Source organism: Salvelinus alpinus, chromosome 31 (genome assembly GCF_045679555.1).
Source record: "Salvelinus alpinus chromosome 31, SLU_Salpinus.1, whole genome shotgun sequence".
NCBI classification, from domain to species: Eukaryota; Metazoa; Chordata; class Actinopteri; order Salmoniformes; family Salmonidae; genus Salvelinus; species Salvelinus alpinus.
Genome location: NC_092116.1, coordinates 23,533,134 through 23,552,522, shown reverse-complemented (window position 1 = coordinate 23,552,522; position 19,389 = coordinate 23,533,134). Strand labels below are relative to the sequence as shown.

The 19,389-nt window shown below is 43.6% G+C and overlaps 1 protein-coding gene across 5 annotated transcripts in view; it reads left to right on the top strand.

The window, feature by feature from the left end:
- The window catches only part of LOC139561801 (dynactin subunit 1-like), a 45,548-nt gene extending 27,547 nt beyond the window's left edge, over window positions 1-18,001 (top strand). For all 5 annotated transcript variants that reach the window (XM_071379091.1, XM_071379090.1, XM_071379089.1 and 2 more), the window contains 11 exons: window positions 6,223-6,313; window positions 6,715-6,876; window positions 11,099-11,230; window positions 12,127-12,252; window positions 12,349-12,491; window positions 12,701-12,867; window positions 13,060-13,190; window positions 13,465-13,669; window positions 16,286-16,359; window positions 16,483-16,572; window positions 16,723-18,001. In XM_071379091.1, the coding sequence (XP_071235192.1) occupies window positions 6,223-6,313; window positions 6,715-6,876; window positions 11,099-11,230; window positions 12,127-12,252; window positions 12,349-12,491; window positions 12,701-12,867; window positions 13,060-13,190; window positions 13,465-13,669; window positions 16,286-16,359; window positions 16,483-16,572; window positions 16,723-16,851 (1,450 nt within the window). In that variant the 3' untranslated portion in view covers window positions 16,852-18,001. The remainder of the gene's footprint in view (window positions 1-6,222; window positions 6,314-6,714; window positions 6,877-11,098; window positions 11,231-12,126; window positions 12,253-12,348; window positions 12,492-12,700; window positions 12,868-13,059; window positions 13,191-13,464; window positions 13,670-16,285; window positions 16,360-16,482; window positions 16,573-16,722) is intronic.
- Window positions 18,002-19,389: the final 1,388 nt, after the last annotated feature.

The window sequence follows — 19,389 nt, the reverse complement described above, 5'->3', positions numbered from 1 at the left end:
AAGAATATGTACATAAAGATATATGAATGAGTGGTGGTACAGAACGGCATGGCAAGATGCAGTAGATGGTATAGAGTACGGTATATACATATGAGATGAGTACTGTAGGGTATGTAAACATAAAGTGGCATAGTTTAAAGTGGCTAGTGGTACATGTATTACATAAAGATGGCAAGATGCAGTAGATGATATAGAGTACAGTATATACATATGAGATGGGTAATGTAGGGTATATAAACATTATATTAAGTGGCATTGTTTAAAGTGGCTAGTGGTACATTTTTACATAATTTCCATCAATTCCCATTTTTAAAGTGGCTGGAGTTGAGTCAGTATGTTGGCAGCGGCCGCTAAATGTTAGTGGTGGCTGTTTAACAGTCTGATGGCCTTGAGATAGAAGCTGTTTTTCAGTCTCTCGGTCCCTGCTTTGATGCACCTGTACTGACCTCGCCTTCTGGATGATAGCGGGGTGAACAGGCAGTGGCTTGGGTGGTTGTTGTCCTTGATGATCTTTATGGCCTTCCTGTGACATCGGGTGGTGTAGGTGTCCTGGAGGGCAGGTAGTTTGCCCCCGGTGATGCGTTCTGCAGACCTCACTACCCTCTGGAGAGCCTTACGGTTGTGGGCGGAGCAGTTGCCGTACCAGGCGGTGATACAGCCCGACAGGATGCTCTCGATTGTGCATCTGTAGAAGTTTGTGAGTGCTTTTGGTGACAAGCCGAATTTCTTCAGCCTCCTGAGGTTGAAGAGGCGCTGCTGCGCCTTCTTCACAACGCTGTCTGTGTGGGTGGACCAATTCAGTTTGTCCGTGATGTGTACACCGAGGAACTTAAAACTTTCCACCTTCTCCACTACTGACCCGTCGATGTGGATAGGGGGGTGCTCCCTCTGCTGTTTCCTGAAGTCCACAATCATCTCCTTTGTTTTGTTGACGTTGAGTGTGAGGTTATTTTCCTGACACCACACTCCGAGGGCCCTCACCTCCTCCCTGTAGGCCGTCTCGTCGTTGTTGGTAATCAAGCCTACCACTGTAGTGTCATCCGCAAACTTGATGATTGAGTTGGAGGCGTGCATGGCCACGCAGTCGTGGGTGAACAGGGAGTACAGGAGAGGGCTCAGAACGCACCCTTGTGTATATATATGTATTCGCAGACCCCTGGATGAATACCCCTGATATAGAGGTTTCTTCCAACCTAGGAAGTTTACCATGCTTGTGTTACTGCTTATGTTTAGGAGGCAACCGCTCCACAGGTGACATGGCTATATGTGTATTCTTCTGTTCTATAAATCAGACTTTTAAGACCTTTGCGACGTATGCGTTTGTAAAAAGTAACATACAATGTTAATTGTTTTGAAATTTGAAAATCATTACTGTATGTCGAATAAATTAGTGTGTGTTTATTTAACAATCAAGGCTATGTAAATATTTTCACTGTGTGTTTATTTCACACACAGTAAATATTTTCAAAGGAAATAAATGATAAAAAGATATACAGTACCAGTCACCAGTTTAGACACATCTACTCATTCAAGGGTTGTTCTTTATTTTTAATATTTTCTACATTGTAGAATAATAGTGAAGACAAACTAAGAAAGAACACATATGGAATCATGTAGTAACCAAAAAAGTTGTTAAAATATATTTTGATTTGAGATTCTTCAAAGTAGCCTTGATGACAGCTTTGCACACTTGCCATTCTCTCAACCAGCTTCCCACATATGCTGAGCACTTGTTGGCTGCTTTTCCTTCACTCTGCGGTCCAACTCATCCCAAACCATCTCAATTGGGTTGAGGTCGGGTGATTGTAGAGGCCAGGTCGTCTGATGCAGCACTCCATCACTCTCCTTCTTGGTCAAATTGCCCTTAGACAGCCTGGAGGTGTGTTGGGTCATTGTCCTGTTGAAAAAGAAATTATAGCCCCACTAAGCACAAACCAGATGGGGTGGCATATACAGTTGAAGTCGGAAGTTTACATACAGTGGGGAGAACAAGTATTTGATACACTGCCAATTTTGCAGGTTTTCCTACTTACAAAGCATGTAGAGGTCTGTAATTTTTATCATAGGTACACTTCAACTGTGAGAGACGGAATCTAAAACAAAAATCCAGAAAATCACATTGTATGATTTTTAAGTAATTAATTTGCATTTTATTGCATGACATAAGTATTTGATCACCTACCAACCAGTAAGAATTCCGGCTCTCACAGACCTGTTCGTTTTTCTTTAAGAAGCCCTCCTGTTCTCCACTCATTACCTGTATTAACTGCACCTGTTTGAACTCGTTACCTGTATAAAAGACACCTGTCCACACACTCAATCAAACAGACTCCAACCTCTCCACAATGGCCAAGACAAGAGAGCTGTGTAAGGACATCAGGGATAAAATTGTAGACCTGCACAAGGCTGGGATGGGCTACAGGACAATAGGCAAGCAGCTTGGTGAGAAGGCAGCAACTGTTGGCGCAATTATTAGAAAATGGAAGAAGTTCAGGATGACGGTCAATCACCCTCGGTCTGGGGCTCCATGCAAGAACTCACCTCGTGGGGCATCAATGATCATGAGGAAGTTGAGGGATCAGCCCAGAACTACACGGCAGGACCTGGTCAATGACCTGAAGAGAGCTGGGACCACCGTTTCAAAGAAAACCATTAGTAACACACTACGCCGTCATGGATTAAAATCCTGCAGCGCACGCAAGGTCCCCCTGCTCAAGCCAGCGCATGTCCAGGCCCGTCTGAAGTTTGCCAATGACCATCTGGATGATCCAGAGGAGGAATGGGAGAAGGTCATGTGGTCTGATGAGACAAAAATATAGCTTTTTGGTCTAAACTCCACTCGCCGTGTTTGGAGGAAGAAGAAGGATGAGTACAACCCCAAGAACACCATCCCAACCGTGAAGCATGGAGGTGGAAACATCATTCTTTGGGGATGCTTTTCTGCAAAGGGGACAGGACGACTGCACCGTATTGAGGGGAGGATGGATGGGGCCATGTATCGCGAGATCTTGGCCAACAACCTCCTTCCCTGAGTAAGAGCATTGAAGATGGGTCGTGGCTGGGTCTTCCAGCATGACAACGACCCGAAACACACAGCCAGGGCAACTAAGGAGTGGCTCCGTAAGAAGCATCTCAAGGTCCTGGAGTGGCCTAGCCAGTCTCCAGACCTGAACCCAAAAGAAAATCTTTGGAGGGAGCTGAAAGTCCGTATTGTCCAGCGACAGCCCCGAAACCTGAAGGATCTGGAGAAGGTCTGTATGGAGGAGTGGGCCAAAATCCCTGCTGTAGTGTGTGCAAACCTGGTCAAGAACTACAGGAAACGTATGATCTCTGTAATTGCAAACAAAGGTTTCTGTACCAAATATTAAGTTCTGCTTTTCTGATGTATCAAATACTTATGTCATGCAATAAAATGCAAATTAATTACTTAAAAATCATACAATGTGATTTTCTGGATTTTTGTTTTAGATTCCGTCTCTCACAGTTGAAGTGTACCTATGATAAAAATTACAGACCTCTACATGCTTTGTAAGTAGGAAAACCTGCAAAATCGGCAGTGTATCAAATACTTGTTCTCCCCACTGTACACCTTAGCCAAATACATTTAAACTCAGTTTCACAAAATTCCTGACATTTAATCTGAGTAAAAAATCCCTGTTTTAGGTCAGTTAGGATAACCACTTTATTTTAAGAATGTGAAATGTCAGAATAATAGTAGAGAGAATGATTTATTTCAGCTTGTATTACTTTCATCACATTCCCAGTGGGTCAGAAGTCTACATACACTCAATTAGTATTTGGTAGCATTGCCTTTAAATTGTTTAACTTGGGTCAAACATTTCGGGTAGCCTTCTCCATCTTCCCACAATAAGTTGGGTGAATTTTGGCCCATTCCTCCTGACAGAGCTGGTGTAACTGAGTCTGGTTTGTAGGCCTCCTTGCTTGCACACTCTTTTTCAGTTCTGCCCACACATTTTCTATAGGATTTTTCTATAGGATTGAGGTCAGGGCTTTGTGATGGCCACTCCAATACCTTGACTTTGTTGTCCTTAAGCCATTTTGCCACAACTTTGGAAGAATGTTTGGGGTCAATGTCCATTTGGAAGACCCATGTGCGACCAAGCTTTAACTTCCTGACTGATGTCTTGAGATGTTGCTTCAATATATCCACATAATTTTCCTCCCTCATGATGCCATCTATTTTGTGAAGTGCACCAGTCCCTCCTGCAGCAAAGCACCCCCACAACATGATGCTGCCACCCCCGTGCTTCATGGTTGGGATGGTGTTCTTCTGCTTGCAAGCCTCCCCCTTTTTCCTACAAACATAACGATGGTCATTATGGCCAAACAGTTCTGTTTTTGTTTCATTAGACCAGAGGACATTTCTCCAAAAAGTATGATCTTTGTCCCCATGTGCAGTTGCAAACCGTAGTCTGGCTTTTTTATGGCGGTTTTTGAGCAGTGGCTTCTTCCTTGCTGAGAGGCCTTTCAGGTTATGTTGATATAGGACTCGTTTTACTGTGGATATAGACACTTTTGTACCTGTTTCCTCCAGCATCTTCACAAGGTCCTTTGCTGCTGTTCTGGGATTGATCTGCACTTTTTGCACCAAAGTACGTTCATCTTTAGGAGACAGAACGCATCTCCTTCCTGAGCGGTATGATGGCTGCGTGGTCCCATGGTGTTTATACTTGCGTACTATTGTTCGTACAGAAGAACGTGGTACCTTCAGGCATTTGGAAATTTCTCCCAAGGATGAACCAGACTTGTGGAGGTCTACAATTGTTTTTTTGAGATCTTGGCTGATTTCTTTTGATTTTCCAATGATGTCGAGCAAAGAGGCACTGAGTTTGAAGGTAGGCCTTGAAATACATCCACAGGTACACCTCCAATTGACTCAAATTATGTTAATTAGCCTATCGGAAGCTTCCAAGGCCATGACTTAGTTTTCTGGAATTTTCCAAGCTGTTTAAAGGCACAGTCAACTTAGTGTATGTACATTTCTGAACCATTGGTATTGTGATACAGTAAGTGAAATAATCTGTCTGTAAACAATTGTTGGAAAAATTACTTGTCATGCACAAAGTAGATGTTTCTAACTGACTTGCCAAAACTATAGTTTGTTAATTAGAAATTTGTGGAGTGGTTGAAAAATGAGTTTTAATGACTCCAACCTAAGTGTATGTAAACTTCCGACTTTAACTGTAACTGCAAAATGCTGTGGTAGCCATGCTGGTTAAGTGTGCCTTGAATTCTAAATAAATCACAGACAGTGTCACCAGGAAAGCACCATCACACCTCCTCCTCCGTGCTTCACGGTGGGAATCACACATGCGGAGATCATCCGTTCACCTACTCTGCGTCTCACGAAGACACGGCGGTTGGAACCAAAAATCTCAAATTTGGACTCATCGAACTAAGGACAGATTTCCACCAGTCTAATGTCCATTGCTCGTGTTTCTTGGCCCAAGCAAGTCTCTTCTTATTATTGGTGTCCTTCAGTAGTGGTTTCTTTGCAGCAAAATCGACCATGAAGGCCTGATTCACACAGTCTCCTCTGAACAGTTGATGTTGAGATGTGTCTGTTACTTGAACTCTGAATCATTTATTTGGGCTGCAATCTGAGGTGCAGTTAACTCTAATGAACTTTTGCTTTGCAGCAGAGGTAACTCTGGGTCTTCCATTCCTGTGGCGGTCCTCATGAGAGCCAGTTTCATCATAGCGCTTGATGGTTTTTGCAACTGCACTTGAAGAAATGTTCAAAGTTCTTGAAATTGTCCGGATTGACTGACTGACTTAGTCTTTTACCAAATAGGGCTATCTTCTGTATACCATCCCTACCTTGTCACAACACAACTGATTGGCTCAAACAGATTAAGGAAATAAGTTCCTTAACACCTGTTAATTGAAATGCATTCCAGATGACTACCTCATGAAGCTTGTTGAGAGAATGGCGAGAGTGCAAAGCTGTCATCAGGGTAAAGGGTGACTACTTTGAAGAATCTCGAATAAAACATTTTGTAACACTTTTCTTTGTTTGCTAAATGATTCCATATATGTTGTTTCATCATTTTGATGTCTTCACTATCATTATACAATGTAGAAAATAGTACAAATAAAGAAATTCTTGAATGAGTAGGTGTGTCCAAACTGTTGACTGGTGCTGTGTGTGTGTGTGTGTGTGTGTGTATATTATCTATCTCTGTTATTTACCTTCTGCAGTGACATCAAACAGTTCTGTAAGAAGATCAGACGCAGGATGCCAGGGACCGATGTACCAGGGGTGCCAGCTGCTCTGTCTTTTGGATCCCCAGTATGTGACCAGCGCTATGCTTAGGCCTTACGTTTAGGTTGGAGAGTCTTGGCCTTGTTAAGTGTTTCACAGTATCTTTGGAGCCCCAGTATGAACAACATTTTGTAGGTCTTGTGCGTAACCCAAACCCAGTGGCTCTATACATGCGAACATTAGCCAATTTCAATTCATTGAAGTAGTTGCATGTGATAGAATGCTACATGTTAGCTGTGACCATCAAGTAACCTGGCACACTTAGCCTTATGCTAACCACCAGCTGGCCTTGACTCTTGGCTGGCGTTTGGAGCACAGAGCCTAGTGTTTACACTTATCTCATAAACTACAGTAATGCAACTGTCAACTTTGTGGAGGTGGAAATACTCTGAGAACGTGTGACTGACAGCTCTGTGGACCAATGACAGGTGTCGGAGACGCTGACGGACTGCAGGCGTCAGCTGACACGGGTGGTTGCCGTGCTACAGGAGGTGGCTGCGGCGGGGGCACAGATGGTCGCCCCTCTCGGGGAGCAGGAGGGGCTCAACGCTCTAAAACTGGATGACGTGGCCTTCAAGGCTGTTGAACAGGTACTATATACGGCACACAGCTCCCGGGAGCTAATTCTTCTTGATCAATGTGGACGACCTGTCTGTCACACAATACGGTAACCATAGGCTACTTGTACACTACATGACCAAAAGTATGTGGACACCTGCTCGTCGAACATCTCATTCCAAATCATAATATGGAGTTGGCCGCCCCCTTTGCTGCTACAAAAGCCTCCACTCTTCTGGGAAGGCTTTCCACTTGATATTGGAACATTGTTGCGGGGACTTGCATTAGTGAGGTTGGGCACTGTTGGGCGATTAGACCTGGCTCGCAGTCGCCGTTCCAATTCATCCCAAAGGTGTTTGATGGGATCTCAACAAACTATCTGTATGGACCTTGCTTTGTACACGAGGACATTGTCATGCTGAAACAGGAAAGGGCCATCCTCAAACTGTTGCCACAAAGTTGGAAGCACAGAATTGTCTAGAATGTCATTGTATGCTATAGCGTTAAGATTTCTCTTCACTGGAACAAAGGGGCCTGGCCCAAACCATAAAATACAGCCCCAGACCATTATTCCTCCTCCACCAAACTTTACAGTTGGCACTAGGGTTGAATATTCTATCAGTATTTTACTAATGTTCCATCCTGAGAATAAATCACTTTTCTCCCGGGTAATCCGGTATTTCCCGGTTAAACCGGGAGTGTTAAACCTGACGCTACCTTGGCCTGATGACCCTTATATAATAATAAATGTTATGATCCCTACATTAACGACATTTAATGAGCCCAAAAAATCCCAAATGTTTGTGCCGTTATCCATTTCATACTGTAAATCAAATCAAAGTTTGTCACGTGCGCCGAATACAACACGTGCGCCGAATACAACACTTACAGTGAAATGCTTACTTACAGGCTCTAACCAATAGTGCAAAAAAGGTGTTAGGTGAACAATAGGTAAGTAAAGAAATAAAACAACAGTAAAAAGACAGGCTATATACAGTAGCGAGGCTATAACAGTAGCGAGGCTACATACAGACACCAGTTAGTCAGGCTGATTTGAGGTAGTATGTACATGTAGATATGGTTAAAGTGACTATGCATATATGATGAACAGAGAGTAGCAGTAGCGTAAAAGAGGGGTTGGTGGGTGGCGGGACACAATGCAGATAGCCCGGTTAGCCAATGTGCGGGAGCACTGGTTGGTCGGCGCAATTGAGGTAGTATGTACATGAATGTATAGTTAAAGTGACTATGCATATATGATAAACAGAGTAGCAGCAGAGTAAAAATAGGGTTTGGGGGGGGTATAAGCCACTGCACATTACACGCGACAGAAAAACAAAAGCCCATAGCTGTAGCTAGCTATATGCTCTCTTGGGTAAATTAATGAAACTAGCTCCAGTAGGCTAATCTTTTTGACTGTGGACTGTATTACTGTATTATATGGACTGGATTTATGGACTTCATTCAAACTATGATAAATCAGAAGAGAACATGCAATTCTGGTCCCACGCATGCAGCCTACAAAGTTACAAGTACAGGCTAGTGAATTTGATTTTAATTTTGAAATATAATAGGGCCTATTCGTATAATTCGTAGGCTGACGTGTATATGTATATATTATATTTCACCTTAATGTTATAAGCCTACCTCCTCTTTCTCTCTCTTGTTGCTTCATTCCTTCGTCGCTTTCAACAGTTAAATGAAATACGTTTTGTTGTCCTTCATCATTCTAATGACGTCCTTGAATAATATAGGACTAAAATTAGATGCAGAATGCTTTCACTTCTCGTCACGAAGATTTGAATGGTTATGGGTCTGAGTAAATAACTGCTCTAGCCTACTGCCATCACGCATTCGTTCTTCTTTCAAACTAACAACATACAGTGATTTTTCTATTGGCTGTTGTAATTAACATTTAGCAAAAAGAGCTACAAAAAATAAATCATTTCCAATGTAACAAATGTTTTACATCAATAAAAGCAGTGTAATTCCACCATATTTAATAGGCTTGAGGTCTACTCGCGAAATAGTCTATTGGTATAAGTAATGCAAAATAAATTCTATCCAACAAGCTATTCTAGTCTAGCTTTTCCCGCATGGGACTCCAAGAGCCAAGGAGAGTATTTATTTATAATTTTTTTTTTTTTTAAGGTGAGTGTCCAGCAGAGCACAGGTGCGTGCGTATTGCGCAAGAAACTGAGGCGATAACCCACCATTAATTAGCTAAATATAAGGCTAATACTGCATTGAATTTATTACCTGAAAGAGTTAGACTAGGACATCCTATATGTAGGGCTATATGTCCATCTAGAACAAGATTCTCTATTTTGGATGTCATTTAAATGGAGTTGATGGCGCTAGAGAGAGACTGCGAGAGAGTGCTCGCGTTTGTGCTGATTTTAAAGAAGAAAAAAAGTGTACTCTTTAAAATAAAAAACCAGGTGACCCCCGAAAGCCAGATGGAGATAGACGCCATTCGGTATTTATGTTACTGTAGTATAGGCTATGCTGCAGCAAATGTAGGCCTACCTGTCACAAGAAAGAAGGTTACCATGATGAGATGATACTGTAGGTCTACATGCATTGTGTACTGCGCTCCGTACTGAGATGGTCTGTCCCCACCCTGAGCGTTGATTCATCATGCAGAGGTCGTTGGTAAGGATCGCTCTTTCTTTTCTTTTCACCTAAAATGACATACCCAAATCTAACTGTCTGTAGCTCAGGCCCAGAGGCAAGGATATGCATATTCTCGGTACCATTTGAAAGGAAACACTTTGAAGTTTGTGGAAATTTGAAAGTAATGTAGGAGAATATAACACATTAGATCTGGTAAAAGATAATACAAAGAAGAAAACATGCATTTTTTTTCATCTTTGAAATTCAAGAGAAAGGCCAGAATATATTATTGCACTTTAGGTGCAATTTTGGCCACTAGATGGCAGCAGTGTATGTGCAAAGTTTTAGACTGATCCAATAAACCATTGCATTACTGTTCAAAATGTTGTATCAAGTCTGCTCAAATGTGCCTAATTGGTTTATTGATACATCTTCGAGTTTATAACTGTGCACTCTCCTCAAACAATAGCATGGTATTATTTCACTGTGATAAAAACTATAAATTTGACAGTGCAGTTAGATTAACAAGAATTTAAGCTTTCTGCCCATATAAGACATTTCTATGTACTGGGAAATGTTCTTGTTCCTTACAATGTCAGGCTAATCACATTAGTGCCTGTTAGCTCAATCGTCCCATGGGGGGGACACCGAACCTGTAGAGGTTTAACAGTTCCATTTCACACCATGCTGTTCATATAAATAATTTACCGGTTTCTCGGTTATTTATCCCAGGAAAAGGGAGTAGTTTTGGGCGGTAAATCTCTGTAACCGGGTTCCCGACATTCAACCCTAATTGGCACTATGCATTAGGGCAGGTAGCGTCCTCCTGGCATCCGCCAAACTTAGATTTGTCCGTTGGACTGCCAGATGGTGATTCATCACTCCAGAGAACGCGTTTCCACTGCTCCAGAGTCCAATGGCAGCGAGCTTTACACCACTCCAGCCAACACCATGTGCAATGCCAAGCGATCTTAGGCTTGTGTGTGGCTGCTCGGCCATGGAAACCCATTTCATGAAGCTCCCGACAAATAGTTATTGTGCTGAAGTTGCTTCCAGAGGCAGATTGGAACTCGGTATTGAGTGTTGCAACCAAAAACAGATGATTTTTATGCGCTAATTGCTTAAGCACTCTGTGGTCCTGTTCTGTGAGCTTGTGTGGCCTACCACTTCACAGCTGAGTTGTTGTTGCTCCTAGATGTTCCCACTTCACAATAACAGCACCTAGAGTTGACAAGGTCAGCTCTAGCAGGGAAGAAATTTGATGAACTGACTTGTTTGAGATGTGGCATCCTATGATAGTACCACGCTGAAAGTCACTGAGCTCTTCAGTAAGGCCATTCTACTGCCAATGTTTGTCTATGGAGATTGCATGGCTGTGTGCTCGATTTTATACACATGTCAGCAAGGGGTATGGCTGAAATAGCCAAATCCACTCATTTGAATGGGTGTCCACATACTTTTGTATCTATAGTGTATTAATGACAAATGTCCTTACATATGATAGGTATATTGATGAAGAGTTGGTCCTCTCGGTTAATACTCTCTCTCCCCTTCCTCTCTCTCTCTCTCCTTCATCTCTCTCTCTCTCTCTCTCTTTACTCCATCTCTCTGGTAACTCTCTCTCCCCTCCCTCTCCAGGTGTATGGGTCCCAAGGTCTAAACCCCCATGAGTGTCTGCGTCAGTCCTGCAGCGCTGTCATCTCCACCATGAACAAGATGGCCACTGCCATGCAGGAGGGAGAGTATGATGCTGAGAGACCACAGGAAAAGGTACAGATAGATCTCCATGCAGGAGGGAGAGTATGATGCTGAAAGACCACAGGGAAAGGTACAGATAGATCTCCATGCAGGAGGGAGAGTATGATGCTGAGAGACCACAAGGAAAGGTACAGATAGATCTCCATGCAGGAGGGAGAGTATGATGCTGAGAGACCACAGGGAAAGGTACAGATATATCTCCATGCAGGAGGGAGAGTATGATGCTGAAAGACCACAGGGAAAGGTACAGATAGATCTCCATGCAGGAGGGAGAGTATGATGCTGAGAGACCACAAGGAAAGGTACAGATAGATCTCCATGCAGGAGGGAGAGTATGATGCTGAGAGACCACAGGGAAAGGTACAGATAGATCTCCATGCAGGAGGGAGAGTATGATGCTGAGAGACCACAGGGGAAGGTACAGATAGATCTCCATGCAGGAGGGAGAGTATGATGCTGAGAGACCACAGGGGAAGGTACAGATAGATCTCCATGCAGGAGGGAGAGTATGATGCTGAGAGACCACAAGGAAAGGTACAGATAGATCTCCATGCAGGAGGGAGTATGATGCTGAGAGACCACAAGGAAAGGTACAGATAGATCTCCATATAGCAGCTCTATTAGAAGATGCATCTTATCAGTTTGGAGTTAGATGCTTCTCCCTGGGGGGTATGAGACTGGGGGGGCTATGGCTGGAGAATGACTTCCTCCTTTACCAGCCGTTCATAACTAACAATACTATATATTACATCTGGAACATGTCATGAAATAAACTCTAGTATATTTCATGACATTGACATTCTCTCTCTCTCCCCTCTTCTTACCTGTTTCTCCCATCACACTCCCTCCACCTCTCTCCTCCCTCCGTCTACTTCTCTACCTCTCTCCACCCTCCCTCCCTCCTCCAGGCTCCCCCAGTAGAGGCTCGTGCAGCAGCCCTCAGGGCAGAGATCACTGATGCAGAGGGCCTGGGAGTCAAACTGGAAGACAGAGACACTGTCATCAAGGAGCTCAAGAAGTTACTTAAGATCAAGGTAGGGACATGTCTATCTTTCTCTGTTCTTACACACATTCACACATTTTCCTCCACATGCACCCATCTCTCACCTCCCTCCTGTCTCCCTCCCCAGGGAGAGGAGTTGAGTGAAGCTCACGTCCGTCTCAGTCTCCTGGAGAAGAAGCTGGACACGTCGACTAAAGACGCAGACGAACGTGTGGAGAAGATCCAGACCAAACTGGATGAGACCCTGGCCCTGCTCAAGAAGAAAGAGAAGTAAGACGGGGGGGGGGTTGTTGAACTGTTTGGAAGTAGGACGTTATTGTTATAGAATGTGCAGTAAAGAGGACTGGACAGGTGTAAGATTTCCTCTAGCCTATCAGGGGGCTAGGTGGTGCGATCCCCATATTGTTAAACCGGTCAGATCTCCAGTGAGACTAAGGGTTGTTTTTTAACCCCCCCCCCCCCCACACACACACACACAGGGAGTTTGAGGAGACCATGGACGCCCTGCAGGCAGACATCGACCAGCTGGAGGCAGAGAAGGCGGAGCTGAAGCAGCGTCTCTCCAGCCAATCAAAGAGCACCATCGAGGGCCTCAGGGCCCCGCCTGCCTCGGGCATCGCCTCCATCGTCACGGGATCCGCCGGAGGTGAGGCTCCTGAGTCGTCTGATCCCTCACCTCACACACCTTAGTACACGCCACCTCTTATACCTCGCACGTCATTCATACTATACATACTCCTAATATTTTTATAGTGTTTTGTTGTTCTTTTACCTTTTTTATCTCACAAGGTTTTGTTTTATTTCTCAATTCCTTCTTCCTCCCCACCCCTCTCTCCAGCCGCTCTTGCCCCAGGAGCAGGGGGTCTGTCTGGGCCCATGCAGGTGGTGGACTCCCCTCTCCTCCGCCAGCAGGTGGAGGCTCAGAGACTGGGTATCAAACACCTGAAGAACGAGAACAACAGACTCAAGGTCAGAACACCGCAGGGAACTGACTCGTCTCTTTGTGTGTGTGTCACTTTAAGTCTCATTGTCTCTATTCAGTCCTAATCCAAATATGGATCAATGCTTTCTTTCTTGTTTCCAGAACACTGTCCGTCTGTGTTGTATGTGGTTCATTGAATAGTATAGTTGTCATGGATACATTGTCAGTAGTTGTTGATATTTGTATGTTTCAGGCTCATAGTTAACCGACTGTGTACCTGTCTCTATTGATAACTCTCTGTGTATCTTGTCTCTCCTCCAGGCAGAGAAGATGAGAGCCCAGTTAGCCTCTCTCCCTCCCCTCCACGTCCCCAAGTTACACCTGAGAGAGGCCACCTCTTCCTCCTCTCCCCCTGCTGAGGGGCCTCTCCACGGGGCTCTCTACAGGAAGACGGAGCAGCTCCTGGGGACCCTGCTCAAGATGACTGCCACAGTTAAAGTGGTCGACATCACCGGGAAGACACCAGGTGACTGGGAGGGATGTGTGTTTATGTGGGACAGGAAGACACCAGGTGACTGGGAGGGATGTGTGTTTATGTGGGACAGGAAGACACCAGGTGACTGGGAGGGATGTGTTTATGTGGGACAGGAAGACACCAGGTGACTGGGAGGGATGTGTTTATGTGGGACAGGAAGACACCAGGTGACTGGGAGGGATGTGTGTTTATGTGTGACAGGAAGATACCAGGTGACTGGGAGGGATGTGTCTATGTGTGACAGGAAGATACCAGGTGACTGGGAGGGATGTATGTTTGTGTGACAGGAAGATACCAGGTGACAGGAAGATACCAGGTGATTGGGAGGGATGTGTGTGTGACAGGAAGATACCAGGTGACTGGGAGGGATGTGTGTTTATGTGACAGGAAGATACCAGGTGACAGGAAGATACCAGGTGATTGGGAGGGATGTGTGTATGTGTGACAGGAAGACACCAGGTGATTGGGAGGGATGTGTGTTTATGTGACAGGAAGATACCAGGTGACAGGAAGATACCAGGTGATTGGGAGGGATGTGTGTATGTGTGACAGGAAGATACCAGGTGATTGGGAGGGATGTGTGTTTGTGTGTGACAGGAAGATACCAGGTGACAGGAAGATACCAGGTGACTTGGAGGGATGTGTGTTTGTGTGACAGGAAGATACCAGGTGATTGGGAGGGATGTGTGTATGTGTGACAGGAAGATACCAGGTGATTGGGAGGGATGTGTGCTTATGTGTGACAGGAAGACACCAGGTGACTGGGAGGGATGTGTGCTTATGTGGGACAGGAAGATACCAGGTGACTGGGAGGGATGTGTGCTTATGTGTGACAGGAAGATACCAGGTGACTGGGAGGGATTTGTGTGTGACAGGAAGACACCAGGTGACAGAGGGATGTGTGTTTGTGTGACAGGAAGACACCAGGTGACTGGGAGGGATGTGTGTTTGTGTGACAGGAAGACACCAGGTGACTGGGAGGGATGTGTGTTTGTGTGACGGGAAGACACCAGGTGACTGGGAGGGATGTGTGTTTGTGTGACAGGAAGACACCAGGTGACTGGGAGGGATGTGTGTTTGTGTGACGGGAAGACACCAGGGCCCAGTTTCCCAAAAGCGTCTTAAGGCTATGTTCATGGTTAGAACCGCCGTAGGAGCATCGTTAAATCTCAGAGCTGTTTCTCAAAACCATCGTTACTAAAGTTGCACTTGAAAAGGTTTGTTATTTAACGACTGCCTCAGACCACTCGCAGAACAGCTCAGTACGTCGTTAGATGCTTCTTTTTTTGCCCTTCTGAGGCAGAAGATCTCCGCTGAACACAGAATCATGAGGATTATCCATCTCTGTGACCGCTGATCACTTCAGAACCAAGTTGACTACAAGTACAAAGTTGACAATGTCTTTGCAATTGTTACAAACAACTGAAATAAAAAGATGCTTCAAATGAAAATCAAAATGAACGCATTAAAATATCAATGTAATATAGACTACACAGGCCTATATATTTCAATCATATTAAAATCTATTTCACGCCCATTCAATTGAGTTCTATTTTGCTAATTGTAGGTTGTATGTAATTTTTGCCTCAATATATTCCATGATGTGTAACAATGTGCAAGTCTTGATTTCGGTCATTATTATAGGGTAAGCATTAGAATCAGCTGCCTCAATATTTGCAGCCGTAGTTGGTCATTTCTTTCTAGGAGCTGATCCGTCGTCAGTATTGTGAAATAATTCTAATGTTAAGGTAAGATTTGAATGGAGATGGCTGATCTGACACTATGCCTCAATGATGCACTTAGCGAACGTTCTCTCTGCCGTGGTGTTCTGGGAAACATGTTACATCTTCGGCCGTTGTAGGAGAGATGCATCGTTAAAACACTCGTAAGCCTAAATTCCATCGCTATCGGGAAACAGTGCCCTGGTGTGTGTGTGTGTGAAGGGTTTTGTGTGTGTGTAGCATAGTTTATGTTATGTGTGTTTTCAGTATAGGTAAAGTATTCACATCCCTCAACTTTTTCACATTTGGTTGTTACAAAGTGGGATTAAAATGCATTTAATTGTCATTTTTTTGTCTACGATCTACACAAAATACTTGGTCAAACTGGAAGAAGAATTCTAACATTTGTAAAACATTTATGAAAATTTGAACACTCTCTCTTGATCAGATAAGTTTAACCCCAATTAGGTTAGAATTGTGGAGTAACTACAATGTTGTTGATCCATCCTCAGTTTTCTCCTATTACAGCCATTAAACTCTGTAACTGTTTTAAAGTCACCATTGGCCTCATGGTGAAATCCCTTAGCTGTTTCCTTCCTCTCTGGCAACTGAGTTAGGAAGGATGCCTGTATCTTTGTAGTGACTGGGTGTATTGATACACCATCTAAAGTGTAATTAATAATTAATTAACTTTGACATTAATTAACTTTGACATTAATGGGGTATTGTGCATAGGCCAGTGACACAACTCAAATGTAATCCATTTTAAATTCAGACTGTAAAAACAAAATGTTGAAGGGAGTCGATGGGTGTGAATACTTTCTTAAAGGCACTGTATGTGTCTATTTGAGTTGGTACATAGATAAAGAGTCTTTCTCTTCTACAGTGAGTGCTAGTGCTCAGCTCTTGGACCAGACGGCTCGGCTGCAGAGCCTGAGTGACGCCCTGGACAAACTGAAGGTGACTTGAATTTATATTATCAACCCCTAGTAATAGTCATAGTATTTATCTTCACCTCAGATTTTGTCCACTAATCTGTTTTTCATGGAAATGGACATAACATCAAGTCTCTCTCTCTCTCAGGGTGAAGTGGCGGAGCATGTGGTTTCTCAGCAGCCTGGGGCAAAGGTCTCCTCTGACTTTGCCACCTTTCCCATTTCCTCTTTCGTCAAGGTAACACGCACATGGACATCACAGACTGTCTTAGTTGGCACTCAAACAAATATAAGGAATACATCTCAATGCAACAGATATCTGGTGGATGCATCAACCTGTATTTGTTGTCCTTTGACATCGTATTTTCTCGTCCTCCTGTCTTCTCAGGCGAAGGAGGGAGGCACGGTGTTTGTAGGCCGCGTGGCCATCCCGTGTGCCAAGGGCCAGGAGCAGGTGCACCGTCTTGTCCTATCACAGCAACACCTGCAGCAAGTGCACCGCCTCCTCATAGCCTAAGACGACACCCCATTGGCCTGCGTCCACAAGTGGACAGCAGGCTTCACCAATCGGAGCCCAGCAGACACAATTTTTTTCCTTCTTTTTTTCTTCAGTCTCTCACCTAAAGTTCCAGTCCATTTCCTGTTGTTCCACAGAATCTCTCAGGATACGCTTTGTCACACTACACCACCTAGAAATAGCATTTTAATTGCCATCAGAGGCTTTATGCCCCTTCTAGGATGTCTATTTCTATCATTTTTTCTATGCCAAAGAGACACACACGTGTTCTCATCGAGTACCTAATAATACTGTACAACTTATTTTCTATTGCACTTCAAGTCCTAAATGATTTTTTTTCATCTCCTTTTGTTCTACTGTGGTGGTTTATTATTCGCCTACCTGCGTATACCAGCAGTCAGCAGCACTTTAATGTGTGCTTACCCTGTTTGGGGATTTTGTTCAATTGACTATTGTTATTCATTTATGACAGGCTATTTCAAACCTAGGGTGTGTCTGAAATTACACCCTATTCCATATATAGTCAATAAGAAGAGGGTGGAATGAAGTCCCATAGCCAGTTGACACATGTAACTTTTCTCACTGTAAAACTTATGTTCATTTGGAGTTGATATCTATTTGCATGTCATTTCATTAAGATAGGAAGCTAATTTAATGTTTTTTTTATTTTTAGTGTCAGTCCACTACTAGGACCTTTATAGATTTAAGAGAGATAGCAGTAAGTGAACTTGTTACTCAGTATTTGAATTGTTTCACTGTGTTGTCTCTCTCATTTTCAGTTAGCCATTACACTATGAAGGTCTATCCACCATATGTACCTCGTGTCAAGACCTTTCACATTAGTCACTATTCATGGTAACTGATGAAGAATGCATGCAAGTATATCTGGGTGGAAGTAAAGATATCATTTAAAGGTTTTTGGCTAGTGGTTAAGGTTATATGCAGACGGTCTCTAAAGCCGTGATACTTTAACTACAAGTTTCTGTCAGACCGGGTGTTCAGTGCAGATTGCAGAACATTTACCAAATGCAAATGTTGAAGTAGTTCAGACCACACAGCGGACTGGAGTCTGTCCATGGATACAAACGACTATACTGTACCTAACGACTAATGTGTCCAAAACAGAACAATAAAGATCTTTTCAAAGTCATCCATTTTGTCAGATTAAATGATATTCACAATATAGCCTATTCATGTATGAATATAGAAGTTAAAGCTTTTTATTTGTACTGTGACCGAATTTAAACGATAAGCATTTTATTTGCATAGCACCACTGATAAACAAAGGGTCCATTTCCCAGACAGGTTAGGCCTGGTCCTGGACTAAGATGTACTTTCAATAGAGATTCTCCACTGAGCAGGCTTTTTAGTCCAGGACTAGGCTTGATGTGTGTCCAGGAAACTGGTCCTTAGAATTGTAATAAAAATGCATTTGATATGTTCATCACAGTCTGATCAGGAGAAGGAAATGGATGAGACTTTCAGCAAAGACAAAACCCCCTCCTATGATCCCAAGAGGATTAAGTCAAGTTGGCTACTCAATCACAAACCAAAGTGCTTTACATACAGTATCCCTATCCAGGATGAGAAGTCTGAATAAGAACACTAAACACAACAATCGGTGGGATTTTTATTGTGTACATGTAAAAATGCTCCAGTGAATCCTAACCATATACAACCAACCCCTCACAGTGGTGAGAAAATACTAAAGATATAGACTGACACTTTCAGATACAGTGGGGCAAGAAAGTATTTAGTCAGCCACCAATTGTGCAAGTTCTCCCACTTAAAAAGATGAGAGGCCTGTAATTTTCATCATAGGTACACTTCAACTATGACAGACAAAATGAGAAGAAAAAAAATCCAGAAAATCACATTGTATGAATTTATTTGCAAATTATGGTGGAAAATAAGTATTTGGTCAATAACAAAAGTTTCTCAATACTTTGTTATATACCCTTGGTTGGCAATGACAGAGGTCAAATGTTTTCTGTAAGTCTTCACAAGGTTTTCACACACTGTTGCTGGTATTTTGGCCCATTCCTCCATGCAGATCTCTAGAGCAGTGATGTTTTGGGGCTGTTGCTGGGCAACACGGACTTTCAACTCCCTCCAAAGATTTTCTATGGGGTTCAGATCTGGAGACTGGCTAGGCCACTCCAGGACCTTGAAATGCTTCTTACGAAGCCACTCCTTCGTTGCCCGGGCGGTGTGTTTGGGATCATTGTCATGCTGAAAGACCCAGCCACGTTTCATATTCAATGCCCTTGCTGATGGTAGGCTTTGTTACTTTGGTCCCAGCTCTCTGCAGGTCATTCACTAGGCCCCCCCGTGTGGTTCTGGGATTTTTGCTCACCGTTCTTGTGATCATTTTGACCCCACGGGGTGAGATCTTGCGTGGAGCCCCAGATCGAGGGAGATTATCAGTGGTCTTGTATGTCTTCCATTTCCTAATAATTGCTCCCACAGTTGATTTCTTCAAACCAAGCTGCTTACCTATTGCAGATTCAGTCTTCCCAGCCTGGTGCAGGTCTACAA